At 40.1% G+C, this 15,479-nt stretch overlaps 1 protein-coding gene across 1 annotated transcript in view; it reads left to right on the top strand.

Moving 5' to 3' along the window:
- The first annotated feature begins 261 nt into the window (after positions 1–261).
- LOC136863147 (acyl-CoA-binding protein homolog) overlaps positions 262–15,479 on the top strand; it is a 259,094-nt gene continuing 243,876 nt past the window's right edge. Inside the window, exon 1 of the mRNA XM_068225864.1 lies at positions 262–342. Within this exon, the coding sequence (XP_068081965.1) occupies positions 277–342 (66 nt within the window). The 5' untranslated portion in view covers positions 262–276. The remainder of the gene's footprint in view (positions 343–15,479) is intronic.

Here is a 15,479-nt window from a genome sequence, read left to right as displayed (position 1 = left end):
TGAAGTTTTCTGGTGAATCTCCTGTGTAAAAAAGTCTCTACACTCGCGATTAAGTCCCTAAATAGTCTATCTTATAAAACTCCGCTAAGAGAAGATGTCCTTGAAACTCGCCTGTAAGGCGAGTCTTTTACTATGAACTGCGAGTGGAGAAGAGAGACCGGCGATCGATTACCACCGGAGGAGAACTATTCCCACGGTTACCAAATATACACCGTATTGCTGTACATGCCACCACACTATCGCGCGCATGTGTAGCTGGACTGGTCTCTTGGCTTTATGAAGTACAGTAGAACAGTGAGTCATAGTTCATTTGTTGCCAAGAAAAGAACTGCATCCTTCAGGGTGAGTTGTCCAGACATGTTAACACCAGTTGATGTTACATTAATGTCGCTTGTTTCAGCAATTAGGGACTGCATGATTAGGAGTCTGTTTCATATTAAATGGTGTTATCTCTTGATGTTTTAATAATAATAATAATAATAATAATAATAATAATAATAATAATAATAATAATATGAAGAAGAAGGATGTTATTGGTTTTACGTCCTCATGACTACTTTTAAGGTTTTCGGCGACACCAAGTTACTGAAATTTTATCCCGCAGGAGTTCTTTGAGTTCGGCTCTTTTGCTGAACTGTCAATGTCGAGGCCTTCGATTCATAGGGTCCCGGGTTCGATTACCGGCCGTTTTGTATTGGGCGTTTGTTTTTGTCGCAATAAACTGCTATTCAAATACACATAAGCAAAATATATCACACTGCCAATCAGACAGAGACACGCAATATGGTTGGTGTCAGGATAGGCGTCGGCCGTAAAAGTAGGATAAGTGGCGGAAGAAGAAGAATAAGTAGTTCTTTTACATGCCGGTAAGCCAGGGAACACCAGGCTGGCGTATTTGAGCACGTTCAAATACCGACGGACTGAGCGGAATCGATCAGAACTTCAGAAGACCATCGGTGTACCGTCTGAGCCACTCAGCACGATGTCTGATATAGTGTGCCTAGCTTTAAAATGTTGTGGAACTGCGAATAAGGTATTGTGCATCGTCTGGGTATTATAAATCTATATATAAAATAAGAGTTTTGTCTGTACATTGCTCAGAATTTGAAAAGAATGTAATTTCTGTATCGGTCATGTCCACAGTAACAAGGAAATGCACTTTTTACGTTTCCGTAATGTCTGTCTGTCTGTCTGTCTGTCTGTCTGTCTGTCTGTCTGTCTGTCTGTCTGTCTGTCTGTCTGTCTGTCTGTCTGTCTGTCTGTCTGTCTGTCTGTCTGTCTGTCTGTCTGTCTGTCTGTCTGTCTGTCTGTACACGCATCACTAGAAAACGGCTAAAGAGAATTAAATGAATATCGGTATGAAAATTCGGGGAATAAGTCGCTACTATCTATGCGATAAATAATTTTATTCACGCTGACAGAAATGGTAGTTTAGGGGAAGGCCTAATATTTAATTTTCAAATAGTTGCGTTATTAGTGGTCTTATCTTAATAAAATTGGTATTCAAAGTAAGGGAATAAGTCGCTACAATCTAGGTTATAAATAATTTTATTCACGCTGAGTGAAATGGTAGTTTAGGGGAAGGCCCAAAATGTAATTCTCAAATATTTATATTATTAGTGGTCCTATCGATACATACTACATAACCAAAGTTGTATAGAATTAAATTTCCGACCATTTATGTCCTATACATTTTTACCGTACCTGCTATGATAACATAGATATTCATGAATTTGTATTTTTGTTGCTAAGTCCATATCGACGCCAAGCCACGAGAAAATGGGTTAACAGAATGTAATGAAAATCGGAATATAGAGTCAGGGAATACGAAACTACAGTCTAAGCTATAAACAATTTTAATCACCCTGGATAAAATTGCCGTTTAGGGGAAGGCGCCTAAAACTTAATTTTTAAATATCGGTACCTATGAAATGAAATGGCGTATGGCTTTTAGTGCCGGGAGTGTCCGAGGACAAGTTCGGCTCGCCAGATGCAGGTCTTTTGATTTGACACTCGTAGGCGATCTGCGCATCGTGATGAAAATGAAATGATGATGAAGACGAAACAATACACCCAGCCCCCGTGTCAGCGAAATTAACCAATTATGGTTAAAATTCCAGACCCTGCCGGGAATCGACCCCGGGACCCCTGTGGCCAAAGGCCAGCACGCTAACCATTTAGCCAGGGAGCCGTACGGTTCCTATGTTTTTGATCCTATCGAAAAGTACTACATAACAAAAGTTCAGAGAATACAATTTCCGATCATTTATGTTTTATTCAGTTTTACCGTACCGACTATGAGTGGTATTTCAGAGTCGGAAGAAAACTAAATGTGAAGGCCTACAATATCGAAAGCGCATAACATTTATCAACAATAACATAACATTGACCATTGTTTGTTGTGATGTTATTTGTCTCTTATGCTGCCTCTCAACTCCGATAGATGGCATTCTGCTGTGTACCGAGTATAATAGCCTAACTGAATCCGGGGAGTTAGAAGAAAACGTTCTTCTTTAGCATGCCATTCCTCTGGTTCATACATTTTCTGATACAGCTGGTAGGTAACACACTGGTTCCGCATAGTATTCCAGTTATTCGATCCCTACTCTGACGCGCTGTTTTGAATGAGCAGTGTGCATACTTAAGGCAGAGGCTGACTTAGTAGTAGTAGTAGTAGTAGTAGTAGTAGTTTAGTAGTATGGCCTGGTCTAGAATGACAGTTTTGTCCTATTCCAAGTTATAGCACGACAATTCACTAAATAACTCAAAATTCAACCCTGAAAAGAGTCATTTCTTAAGAAAAGCTTCTTCCTCTTAACTTGTATTAAATTCTACATTCATTTTATTCCAAATTATCAGTGAAGAGGGGGTTTCTCCCCTGGCTTGGAGGAAAAATTTGCCTCCAAGTCAGATAGGTTTTTCCGCCGGCAGTGTAGTGAATTGATATATCCCGACTTATCGGGTACTCCTAGGAAAATGATTAGTAAAAGGGCATAGTTTTTGCCCTGTGAGTCTCCACTATTCGACCATCTCCCCGCCGAAAAAAGACGAAGAGTGTTCACGAATCACGGCTGTCTGCGGCTTGGTCATTCCAGCTCTGGAACTTTGGACTATTGGATCGACAGTGTAGTCCTGTTCGCTAAAAGTGAGAAAATGTGTGGCGTTTCATTTGATCGAGTATTTCCTATGAAAGCATTGCTTTTAATCGCGCCATTCCTACTGACGTCATTGTAATGTAAGTCCATTTCAGTTGGGAAAACCACTTAGACAGTCCTTCTGAGGATGTAAAAACGCAGGTGGAGAGTGAGTGTCTACCATTATAATGAAAACTCTCCAACCTGATTGTGACTGATGGTATGTAAACGGGTCTACCACTACAGTGAAAATTCCCTTTTCAAATGAGAAAAGATGTTTGGTGACTACCCCGTCGCGTTTCTAGGGTAAGGTTAAGAGCTATGCAATTTAATACAACCTTGCTCACAACGTGTACACTAGAATTTCGTTTACAATGTAGAATTCCGTAGCGAAGCACGGGTACATCAGCTAGTGTGAAATAAAGTTGATTGTTGTATAGGGAGAGGCTGCCTAGCCAGGTGTGCTCGATTCAGCCACAAGGACGTAGGATCGATTCCTCGTCAGAAAGTCGAAAAATCTAGAAACGGGATTTCCTCTCCTGGATAGGCACATGGCCTTGACGTTCACTCATCCTACATCAACAATTACTACTAGGTTAATTCCTGCGGACATAGGCGACCGATTATAGAGTTATCCCGCCTAGTGCCGAGGTTACGAATAATGGAAGACTTTCCTTTCCAGATCTTCGCTTTGGTTTGCAAAGGCATAGGCGTAACTTCACCGACATCCCTTTCAGTTATAACCGAACTAAGAGTTAGTGTGTCGTTTTACCGTCAGCACAACACAGGGACGAATGCTGGTCTTGAAAGTCAGACAGATGTTAAGGAAATGAGATGTGTGACTGCATTCTGAATAACGTAATGTTTACTAGCCATTTAAGTGTTCATAGTAGGTGAGGAAAGACTGTTCATCACGAATACTACAGCATAAAACATAATTTCTGTTAGACACGTAAATGAGTGAATGATGTAAGTAGATTTAGCAGCTGGAGAAATTAGGACGGGACTTGCTTCAGTCCATTCATAATGTGAGGGTGCAGGTGAGTATGAAACTGACAAGCTTTATGAAGCACCGAGTAACATCGTATTGAGGTAACAGCAAGGATAGGATAGTTTCCAGAATCATTTTTTCAATATGCACCAGGTAACTGAAAAATGCTACGAGAGGAGTAGAGTTGTGTTTATGCTTCGTAGATCTAGAAAAGGTATATCACAGAGTAGCGAAGGGAATTCATGCAGCCGTACTGAGGGATTATGGGATAAAAGGTAGATTATTAAAAGCAATCAAAAGCATTTATGTTGATAATTGGGCTACAGCGAATATTAATGGTAGAATGAGTGGTTAATTCAAGTAATTAAAAGCGTTAGTCAAGGCTGTAATCTTTCGCCTTTGTTCTTGATAGTTTGCATGGATCATCTGCTGAAAGGTATAAGATGGGAGGGATGCATTCAGTTAGTTGGAAATATAATAAGCAGTTTGACCAATGCCGACGACTTGGTCTTAATGACAGACTGTGCTGAAAGCGCGTAATCTAATATATTAGGACCTGAAAACAACTAAAGTGATGCCAGTGGGGAAGAAACCTGAGAGAAATTAATATCAAGTTGGAAATATAAAACTGGAACAAGTATTTAGGATGTGTATTCTGCCAGAATGGTACTATAGTAAGTGAGAGTGAATCAAGGTGCAGCAAAGCTAAGTATTCTGTAAGAAAGGAAGTTAGCTTCGACGAAACTGTCCTTACGCTGGTCTGTTTTTAGAACAACTTTACTGTACGGGAGTGAAAGCTGGGTGAACTCAGGATATCTTTTTAATTAGTTAGAAGCAACAGACGTGAAATTAGCGAGAATGATCGCTGTTACAAACAGGTGGGAAGAATGGCAGGATGGTTCACGGAATGAGGAGATAAAGGCTAAGTTAGAGATGAAATCTGACGGAAGACGCGATAAGCATACACCGTCTTCACTGGCGGGATCATGTAAGACGAGTGGAAAAGGATAGGTTACCTAAGAGGACTCAGTCATGGAGAGTAAGAGAAATAGAGGGAGACCAAGACGACCGATGTATAGACCCAGTTTCTAATTATTTAAAGACAAGAGATATGCGACCAAATGAAGTCACATGGCTAGTTACAGGTAGAGGATTGTAGAGGCATTTAGTAAATTGACAGATGCTTGCAGACTGAGCGCTGAAAGGCATAGCAGTCTATAATGAAGAGGTATGTATGTATGTATGTATGTATGTATGTATGTATGTGTGTATTATTTATAATGCTGTGTACATTTATCTCACACAAATACAACATTTAATTTATGAATTATATTCTGTCATGTCCTACTTGTATATGGTACAAATTCTACATTACAGTTCCTTTTAATGAAATGGCGTATGACTTTTAGTGCCGGGAGTGTCCGAGGACATGTTCGGCTCGCCAGATGCAGGTCTTTTGATTTGACACCTGTTGGTGACCTGCGCGTCGTGATGAGGATGAAATGATGATGAAGACGACACATACACCCAGCCCCCGTGCCAGCGTAATTAACCAATTAATGTTAAAATTCCCGACCCTGCCGGGAATCGAACTCGGGACCCCTGTGACCAAAGGCCAGCACGCTAACCATTTAGCCATGGGGCCGGACACAGTTCCTTTTAATGAAGTGATTAATGTCATGAAAAGTGGGTCGTAACTTAGCATTGTTGCAAGCAGCATTTTCTACATAGACAAAAGGCTAAGTTGACCTACATAGGCTATGTCTTAGCGTCGAAAGAGTGCTCAGAGTGTTTGAGTTGGTGATACCATTGTTACACCACACCCTGTTATCACCGTATCACAAAACACAAGGCAAGCAAAACAGCTTGCTCAATTTCTTCGATCCTACTGACCAGTGAGTATTCTTGTACTGACACTCGCTGAACGAACGAACATTTTCCTGTCTTTTTCCTCGAGATAAGTTCTTAAATCTGACAGTGACGGACGTGGCTTGCCGTTCTCAATATCACTTTTATCCTGAACATTCCATGAAGAAATGTTATTTCGGAATAAACTGTGAATAACACACACTTCTAACGACTGTCTGGTATCCATCTTAAAGCTTTCAGATTAACAGTAAACTAATACAGGCGACAGTTTGCATACGTAGTCCCTCGCAAACTGTTCATCTGAATATCACGTACTGTACGCCAGAAACCGAGCTCACCGGGCGAGTTGGCGGTGTGGTTAGGGGATCGCAGCTGTGAGTTTGCATCCGGGAGATAGTGGGTTCGAGCCACACTGTCGGCAGCCCTGAAGATGGTTTACCGTGGTTTCCCATTTTCACACTAGGCAGATGCTGGGGCTGTACATTAAGGCCACAGTCGATTCTTCACCACTCCTAGGCTTTTCCTGTCCTATCGTCGCCATAAGACCTATCTGTGCCGGTGCACCGTAAAGCAAGTCGAAAAAAAAATAGAAAAGAAACCGAGGTCGCTGGCCAAACCTACGAGTACATTCACTCCGTTAAGACGAGGTGGCGGAAGCGCGAGTGGCTATGCGCATCTGCCTCACCATGTTTGAGAGTCGGAGTATGTAATATCTGCTAGGTTTGATTTTAGTAACGCACTCCCTATATGAACATCTGCACAAAAAATAACGTTGCTCAACTTACGCAGTTTAGAAGAAATGTAACAAACCTAACATATGTTGCTCTTGCTTATTATTAGCATTAATATTTGAATAATCCCCACATGTATATACAAATATGTTATATCTCCCAGACATAGGGAGGCAAGGAAGTGTTTGCGGGAAAGGACGATCCGTTTTGCAAACATTGTTCCTTGAGACCAGTAGTTCTGTGAATGCTGATACAAACTACATGTGTCCAGTTTGCTATATAAAATAAGAATTTTGTCTGTACATCGCTCACAATTTAAAAATAATTGTATTTCTGTATTGGACGTGTCCACAGTAACAAGGAAATGCACATTTTAATTTTCCATCATCTCTGTCTGTCTGTCTGTCTGTCTGTCTGTCTGTCTGTCTGTCTGTCTGTCTGTCTGTCTGTCTGTCTGTCTGTCTGTCTGTCTGTCTGTCTGTCTGTCTGTCTGTCTGTCTGTACACGCATCACGAGAAAATGGCTGTAGAGAATTTAGTGCAAATCGGTATGTTATGTCGGGGAATGAGCCACTACAACCTAGGCTATAAATAATTTTATTCACGCTGAGTGGAATGGTAGCTGAGCGGAAGGCCTACAATATAATTCTCATATATTTATGTTATCAGTGGTCCTGTCGATAAATACTACATAACTAAATTTATATACAATTAAATTTCCGATAATTTATGTTTTATACATTTGTACCGTACCGGCTATGATAACAGAGATATTCATGAATTTGTATTTTTGTTGCTAAGTCTATATTAACGCCGAGCTATGAGAAAATGGGTAAACAGAATTTACTGAAAATCGGTATGTAGAGTTGGGGAATAAGAAACTATAACCTAGGCTATAAAAAATTTTATTCACCCTGGGTGAAATGGTAGTTTAGGGGAAGGCGCCTAAAATTTAGTTTTATTAATAGTTATGTTATTGGTAGTATCAAAAATTACCACTTTACAAAAGTTATAGAGAATACAATTTCCAATCATTTATATTTTATTTAGTTTTACCGTACCGACTATGATAAGAGTGGTATTTCAGAGTCGGAAGAAAACTAAATGTGAAGGCCAACAATATCGAAAGCTCATAAAAGTGATCAACCATAACTTTACATTGACCATTGTTTGTTGTGATGTTATATTTCTCTTCTGCTGCCACTCATCTCCGATAGATGGGATTACTGCTGCGTAGCGAGTATAACAGCCTGCCTGAATATTGGCGGGAAATAGCTGGGTAGTTAGATGACTTTCTTCTTTAGCAAGCCATTCCTCTTGTTCATACATTCTCTGATACTACTGGTCCGTAACACACTGGTTCATCATAGTGTTCCAGTTATTCGATCCCTACTCTGAGGTACTGATTGGAATGAATAGTGTGTACACTTGACGGAATAATGACAGAGGAGTGTTCACGGTTGTCTGCGGCCTAGTCATTCCAGCTCTGGAACTTTGGACTGTTAGATTGGCAGCGTAGTACTGTTCGTTAAAAGTAAGAAAATGTGTGGTTTTTCCATTTGATCGAGTATTTCATATATTAGCATTGCTTTTAATCGCGACATTCCTACTGACGTCATTGTAATGACCTATGTTGATTTCAGTTTGGGAAACCACTGAGACAGTCTTTCTGGGGATGTAAAAAGGCAGGTGGAGAGTGAGTGTCTGCCATTATAATGAAAACTCTCCAACTTGATTGTGACTTATGGTAGGGAAAAAGGCCTACCATTACAATGAAAATTCCATAACCCAGTCTACACATCAGAAAAGAAAAGACGAATGGTGACTTCCCCGTCGCGTGTTTGGGGTAACGTTAAGAGCTATGCAATTTAATACAATCTTACTCACAACGTGTAGGGCCTACACTACCTAACATAGAATTATGCATACAATGTAGAATTCCGTAGCGAAGCACGGGTACATCAGCTAGTTGTGAAAAAAACCGGGCGAGTCGGCCGTCCGGTTAGGGCCGCGCAGCTGTGAGCTTGCATCCGTGAGATAGTAGGTTCGAACCACACTGTTGGCAGCCTTGAAGATGGTTTTCCGTGGTTAAGGCCACGCCCGTTTCCTTCCGACTCCTAGCCCTTTCCTGTCCCATCGTTGCCATAAGACGAATACACAACGTTTATCATTTAATTAGTTGGAAGTGCAAACGTCCGTGCAGTATATGTGTGTGCGTGAAAGTGTCGTAACTGTAAGCCAGGTGTGAACCAGGCCAGTCCGTGATTAAACATTTAAAAAACCACTAACGAATGGCGAGAAAATAAGTGTGTTAAATGTGTTTTTCCAAATTTCGTGAAGAAAATCCTGGAAGTAATCTGAATGAAGTAACACATGCAGTGTCCGATGTAACATGTATTTCTAAGTTGAGCATTTACTATGCTAGGAAAGAACTTATGGTCGATAGGAAACAGTAGCGTAGCCAGGATCGACCGTTGGGGAGGGGGGGGGGGTGGTTGTAATTACTAAATGATGGTATAACACAATGAAGGTTCATGCATGACTTGTCATTATAAGGGCATTGATAAAAGGAATGTTCATTTAATTTACTGTTTATTGTGAGTTTCTGTTTATTTTCGTTTTGTAAAATTTATATTGGGGGGGGGGTTTCTAACCCCCAGTATGTTATTGGTAGTATCAAAAGTTACCACTTAACAAAAGTTATAGAGAATACAATTTCCAATCATTTATATTTTATTTAGTTTTACCGTACCGACTACGATAAGAGTGGTATTCCAGAGTCGGAAGAAAACTAAATGTGAAGGCCAACAATATCGAAAGCTCATAAAAGTGATCAACCATAACTTTACATTGACCATTGTTTGTTGTCATGTTCCTTTTCTCTTCTGCTGCCACTCATCTCCGATAGATGGGATTGCTGCTGCGTACCGAGTATAACAGCCTGCCTGAATATTAGCGGGAAATAGCTGGGGATGTAAAAAGGCAGGTGGAGAGTGAGTGTCTGCCATTATACTGAAAACTCTCCAACTTGATTGTGACTTATGGTAGGGAAGAAGGCCTACCATTACAATGAAAATTCCATAACCCAGTCTACACATCAGAAAAGAAAAGACAAATACAGTAGGGATAAAGCAAAAAGTCACAAATTAAAAAAAAAGTGAAATACCAACTCTGAATAAAATATTAGCTTCAGTTAACAGTGACGATTCATTACCTACATTTTCTCATCCAGCATTTCACAAACCTTTAAAAATTATGAACTTTACTTATATGTGTCTCGAAACTGACAGTGGGGGCTTATTGAAACAGATGAAATCGTTTTGTGGAGAAGGAAGTATTTGCGGCAGATTAAGAAATTTCGTGAAGAGGGTAGATCTATTTATTTCCTTGATGAAACGTGGGTAAACGCAGAACACCCTACTACGAAAATTCGGAAAGATGGATTTCTTAGAGTATTATCGAGTGAGTTGAAATCTCCCTCTGGCAAGGTTAAACGGCTTATTGTTCTCCACATACGAAATGAAAACGGTTTTTTGGAAGGGGGATTGTTATTGTTCGATTGTAAGTCTCCCGAGGAATATCATGAGGAAATGGACGTAAACGTATTCGAGAAATGGTTTGTCGACATCCATCCCTGGCTAGAAAATAATGCTGTGATTGTTTAGACAGTGCTCCCTACCACTCTGTTAAAGTCGAGAGAATTCCGAACACGTCTTGGAGAAAGGGTAACATCAAATACAGTAGAGACAATACGCGACACTTCCGGATTTAGCCTTGTTAAAATGGGAGACAATTCGCAAGTGGCGCTCCTAGTGGCGTGGCCTGAAAATTCGCGTTAAATTCAAATATCAATGGAAATGTATATATGGAAATGGATAAATAAATTACGTCTAGAAAGAAAGTGTTGCTAAAATATTAACTTCTAAGTTGCCAAAGCAATTCTGGATACATGAATAAAGAATTATTTAACAGGTTATTATTTAAAGACTGAAATTAGACATATAATCAAGATGTGAAATGGACTGCTGTGAAAGGGCTTGATCTTTCATTTATGCATTACATTTTTAGCATTAGCATACCTGCCTGAACATCCACGATAAGATTTGTATTCTCTTTTTTTTTTCTCATTTAAAAGCATTGTACATCACATTAGGACACTTGTCAATCAAAATATCGGCACATTCCTTACACACATGATTCCACAAATTTACATTTAAGAGTTGGAAAATTTTCCTTTTAACTTGAAGCCTACTAACAGAAAGAAAATCTATAAATTTAGCCGCAAAAACATTCAAAACGCCCCTATAAGCAATGCTTGCTATTACATTAGGGTAAAGCAAATTTGCATCATCATCACATTCCTTAAATCACCCATATTTTCTTCAGTGCTTGACAACGCATTACGGCATTCCAAATGGGATAACTTGGAACACAACGAGCCACACACATATGCATTTTCCTGAATTAAATCAAAACCCACAGATCACACCTACAACAACACATCGGTATTGAAGGTTAACTGCTGCACTAATACAATAAATAATTATATTTTAAGCCAGTTAAAATATGGGTCGCGCAGGTCAGAAGTTTAGGAAGTAGGCCTCCTATAAAAATATCTTTGTAACTGGAAGAATTTATGCAAACACAGTATTTACTTACATTTTCTTGTCACGAGGGAAACGGAAGAAAGACCGCGAATCCTTCTGCACTTCATAGTTACTGCAGCCAAACGCAGCACATATCATTCCACTCATATTGAGAGGAGATATAAAGGAATGACACACGCTACTATTTACTTATGTCAACTTAATACAAACGCATAAATAACCCCAAAAACTTCACAAACAAATACACGTGCTCTTATGACAGAATCAGTAACTCTCAGGTCACTCCGCTAGACAGAGCTCTAATCGCTGTCCGTCGATATCTTGCTGTGTCGCATATTGTGTCTATTGTATTTGGTAAACATGCAGAACTGGCTACACACGAATGGAATTTCCTATAACCCGCAGTGCATTAAAATTGAACTACTGGCGCTAGTACCACGGCACATGCGTGGTGCTTGTAACGAATACAGTGTGCAGCCCTGAAGATAGTTTTCCGTGGTTTTTCACACCAGGAAAATGCTGCGGCTGACCCTTAATTAGAGCCACGGTCACTTCCTTTCCGCTCCTAGCCGTTTCCTGTCCCCTCGTCCCCATAAGACCTATCTGTGTCGATGCGACGTAGAGAAATTTGTAAAAAGAAAAAGTAATCAGCCTACCTTTCTGTACACTAATGCCAGTTTAGTTTTATTGAGTTACAAAGATAACGGTAAACTCGGTCACCAGTGTCTCGAAATGTGAAAACGTCATGGGAATCACCTTCCCCTTCCCTCACTCAGATATCGTCATTTCAATGGGAAAAAGTAAATCAAATATCTATCTGTGGCCGCTCAGCTAAAGACTGAAAGATAGTAAGCTAGAGAAAAGGCACATACATGCTGTGTAGGAAGAAGCATGGCGAAGTTCTGTTAACTAAGGTACATAACTAATCCACCAGTAAAGCTTACGTGAGTGCATTGTTCCGACGCTTACGATATTCACTCATGAAGCCTCAAACTCGCTCCATAACACGACGTACTTGTTCCATCAATGTGGAAGGGCCGTTCATAATAACTTCGCTTTTACAGTTTAGTAACTTACGTTACTAACTGAGAATGTCAGTATCCATTTCTTTTCGCCAAAACCGAAGGCCAATAATAGAATGTCGGCCTTTAGTTCCCAAGAGCGCGAGTTTAAACCTGAGTGATAGTCACAATTTTGAAGAGCGGAAAGTGTCTTATCCAACAAAATGAATTAACACTCAGTAATAGATTGCCAACAGAGCTCTAGTTTCTAGCAGAGTAAAAGAGAGGGACGAAATTAATTCGCAGGAAGTGTAAATGCCATCAGATCAAAATGCCTGTTCACAGTAGCTGAGGCGATACATTATTATTATTATTATTATTATTATTATTATTATTATTATTATTATTATTATTATTGATCTTTCTTCTACTATTATTACTACGTCCACTAGCAATCCACTAGTAATAATGTTACGAACTCGCTTGCTTAGCTTTCTGGAATATTTAAGTACCTTCAAATATCATTGGATTGGGCCAGGATCGAATCCGCCAAGCTGGACTCGGAAGGCCAGCGTCTCTATCCTCTGAGCCACTCAGACCGGTACTACTGCCACCACTTAAGTGTTCACTCATTATCTTGAATTATTAGGGCCAGTTATAAAGATAGTCTATTTTGTTCATTTTAAACACATTGCTACGTATTTCTGCCTTTTGTTTTTAGAAGATATTTCGTGTTGTACATTCTTCTCGAACCTTCTTTGCTACATTAGCTCTTTGAAATTTAGTTCCCAAATTGCCTGGACTGGACTTAATAAAGACCACTGCTGCCATCTTCCCAGACGAAGCCTATTCCTATCCCGCGTCGCGAAAAACCTACAGTAGCTGTAATATTGCGACATTAAATGACTGGGAGAAAAGTTCGTAAAGTGAACATTTCTTTGTGTTGAACAAGCTTAGTACAAATGTTTCCGTTGTGTATTAGGGACTACGTCAGACATCATCGTTAACAATTTTCAGCTGTTCAACAAACTTGGTGTTATCGATGTTTTCTAGTAACTACGTCAGACAGTATCGCTAACAACTGTGAGAGCTGTTCAACAAATTCAGTACCGTTAGGCGGGCAGTTTAGTGTGTATTCTTATCGACGAATTGAAGTGCATTCGACCTCCACAGCTCGAGGAAGCCTTCTCGACGAAGTTATGCGAGAAGAAAATATTGACTGTTGGTGCAATTTGGTTCCCCCCTCACTACCTATCCAACAAACATGTGAAATTTCTTTTGAAGGCGCTGCATAGGAAACAAGTACCTGTACCGCCTGAACTTAGGGAGTTTATATCTCAGGTGGTTTGTGACCAGAACTCAGGTAATGCATGTGAACAAAGAGTAAAATATGTCTACTGCAATTGATATCGAGTTCACGGTTTGAGTGGAATCAATGGTCGTTTTTCAAACAGACGAGCTGAAATTGAAGGAGAAGAACGGTCAGTAATTGATTTCAAGGATGAGCGAGCACCTGCCTGACACATTTCTTAAACCATGTTTATAAAACTACGGAAATTTAACGCTTTTAAGTGTGCTCGGGCAAAAGTTGAACACCGAGCTCGGGGTCGCTTAAGTGTGGTCAGTATCCAGTATTCGGGAGATAGTGGGTTCGAACCCCACTGTTGGCAGCCTTGAAGATGGTTTTCCATGGTTTTCGATTTTCACACCAGGCAAATGCTGACGCTGTACCTTAGTTAAGGCCACGGCTGCTTCCTTCCCACTCCTAGCCCTTTCCTGCCTCATTATCGCCGTCAGTGCGACGTAAAGCAACTTGTAAAAATATATTTTTTTTAAGTTCAACTAAACGAAGCTGTCATCCAAATTGACTTCTCTGAAAATTATACATGCAAGGAGCAAAATGAGATTCAGACAGCTCATTGGAATAATAAACATATTGCGTGTTTACTTCAGTTGCTTGAATTAGAAGAGAAGGTAACAGCGAAGTTCAGAAGAACTCATTTGCTCTCGTGTCAGATTATACGGCACATGACAAATATGCAGTCGATGCTTTTCTAAGAACATTGTTTTCAGAAGTGTTGGAGATGTCACGCTGAAGATACGCACGAGGAGGATGCAATTCAGCAAACTTTGAAAAACTGACTGTCATATTTTCATAGTCTTGTGTAAATAAATCGTGGGCTTTCTGATCGGAACTTCTTTGATCTCTCCACTAACTAAAGTCAGATTTGTTGTTAAACTTCCCTCATATGACTAGAGCTCAGATACCTAAATAAGAATGATTAAACAGCAAGGATCAGGTAAGGATAACTGAAATTCCCTAAGTGGATGTTAAACGTTAGAAGCAACGAATTGATATGAATACTTCATTTGTTTGCTTCTTTCTTTCCTGACCTTTTCGCAGTTATCTGGAGTGAGCATTAATAGGGATTAAGACTAGTTTTATGGCCAGATGCCCTTTCTGACGCAAATACCAAGTGGCGTGATATATGCATTATTGCTTATTCCTGAGGTACAGGGTAATGTGATACGTTGTCCGTCTCCTTGGCTGAATAGTCACCTTCGGTTCAGAGGGCCGCAGGTTCGATCCCCGGCCTTAAATGGTTATTTACTCTGGCTCGGGGATTGGATGTTTGTACTATCCCCAACATTTCTGTAATTCTCACACCACACACAACATTATCCTCCACTACAAAAGCACGCCGTTTCCATACACGGTAGATGCCGCCCACCCTCGATGGAAGGTCTGCCATACAAGGGCTGCGCTGGGCGAGCTGAACTAAAACCATACGATAAATAAATAAATAAATAAATAAATAAATAAATAAATAAATAAATAAATAAATAAATAAATAAATAAATAAATAAATAAATACATGCGATATGTCGTATGTAAACGAAGATATGTATTAATACGCTCACAAAGAACCAGTCCCCAAACTACAGAAATTAACCAAAAGCGGCTAAAATCTCCAACCGGCCGGAAATCGAACCTGGGGTTCTGTAAACCAAAGGCCATTACGGCCGAGGAGCCGAACGATGCTTTATTTCACACAGATCCTTGATCGATATTGTGCTACAGTATGGGAGCACGCTGACGTGATAGGCGATCTACTAACATATTTTATTTTGGTAAATGCCGTTCGG

This window comes from Anabrus simplex, chromosome 2, assembly GCF_040414725.1.
Source record: "Anabrus simplex isolate iqAnaSimp1 chromosome 2, ASM4041472v1, whole genome shotgun sequence".
Taxonomy (NCBI): Eukaryota; Metazoa; Arthropoda; class Insecta; order Orthoptera; family Tettigoniidae; genus Anabrus; species Anabrus simplex.
Note: the sequence above shows the minus strand (reverse complement) of the source record. Positions and strands in the feature narration are given on the sequence as shown.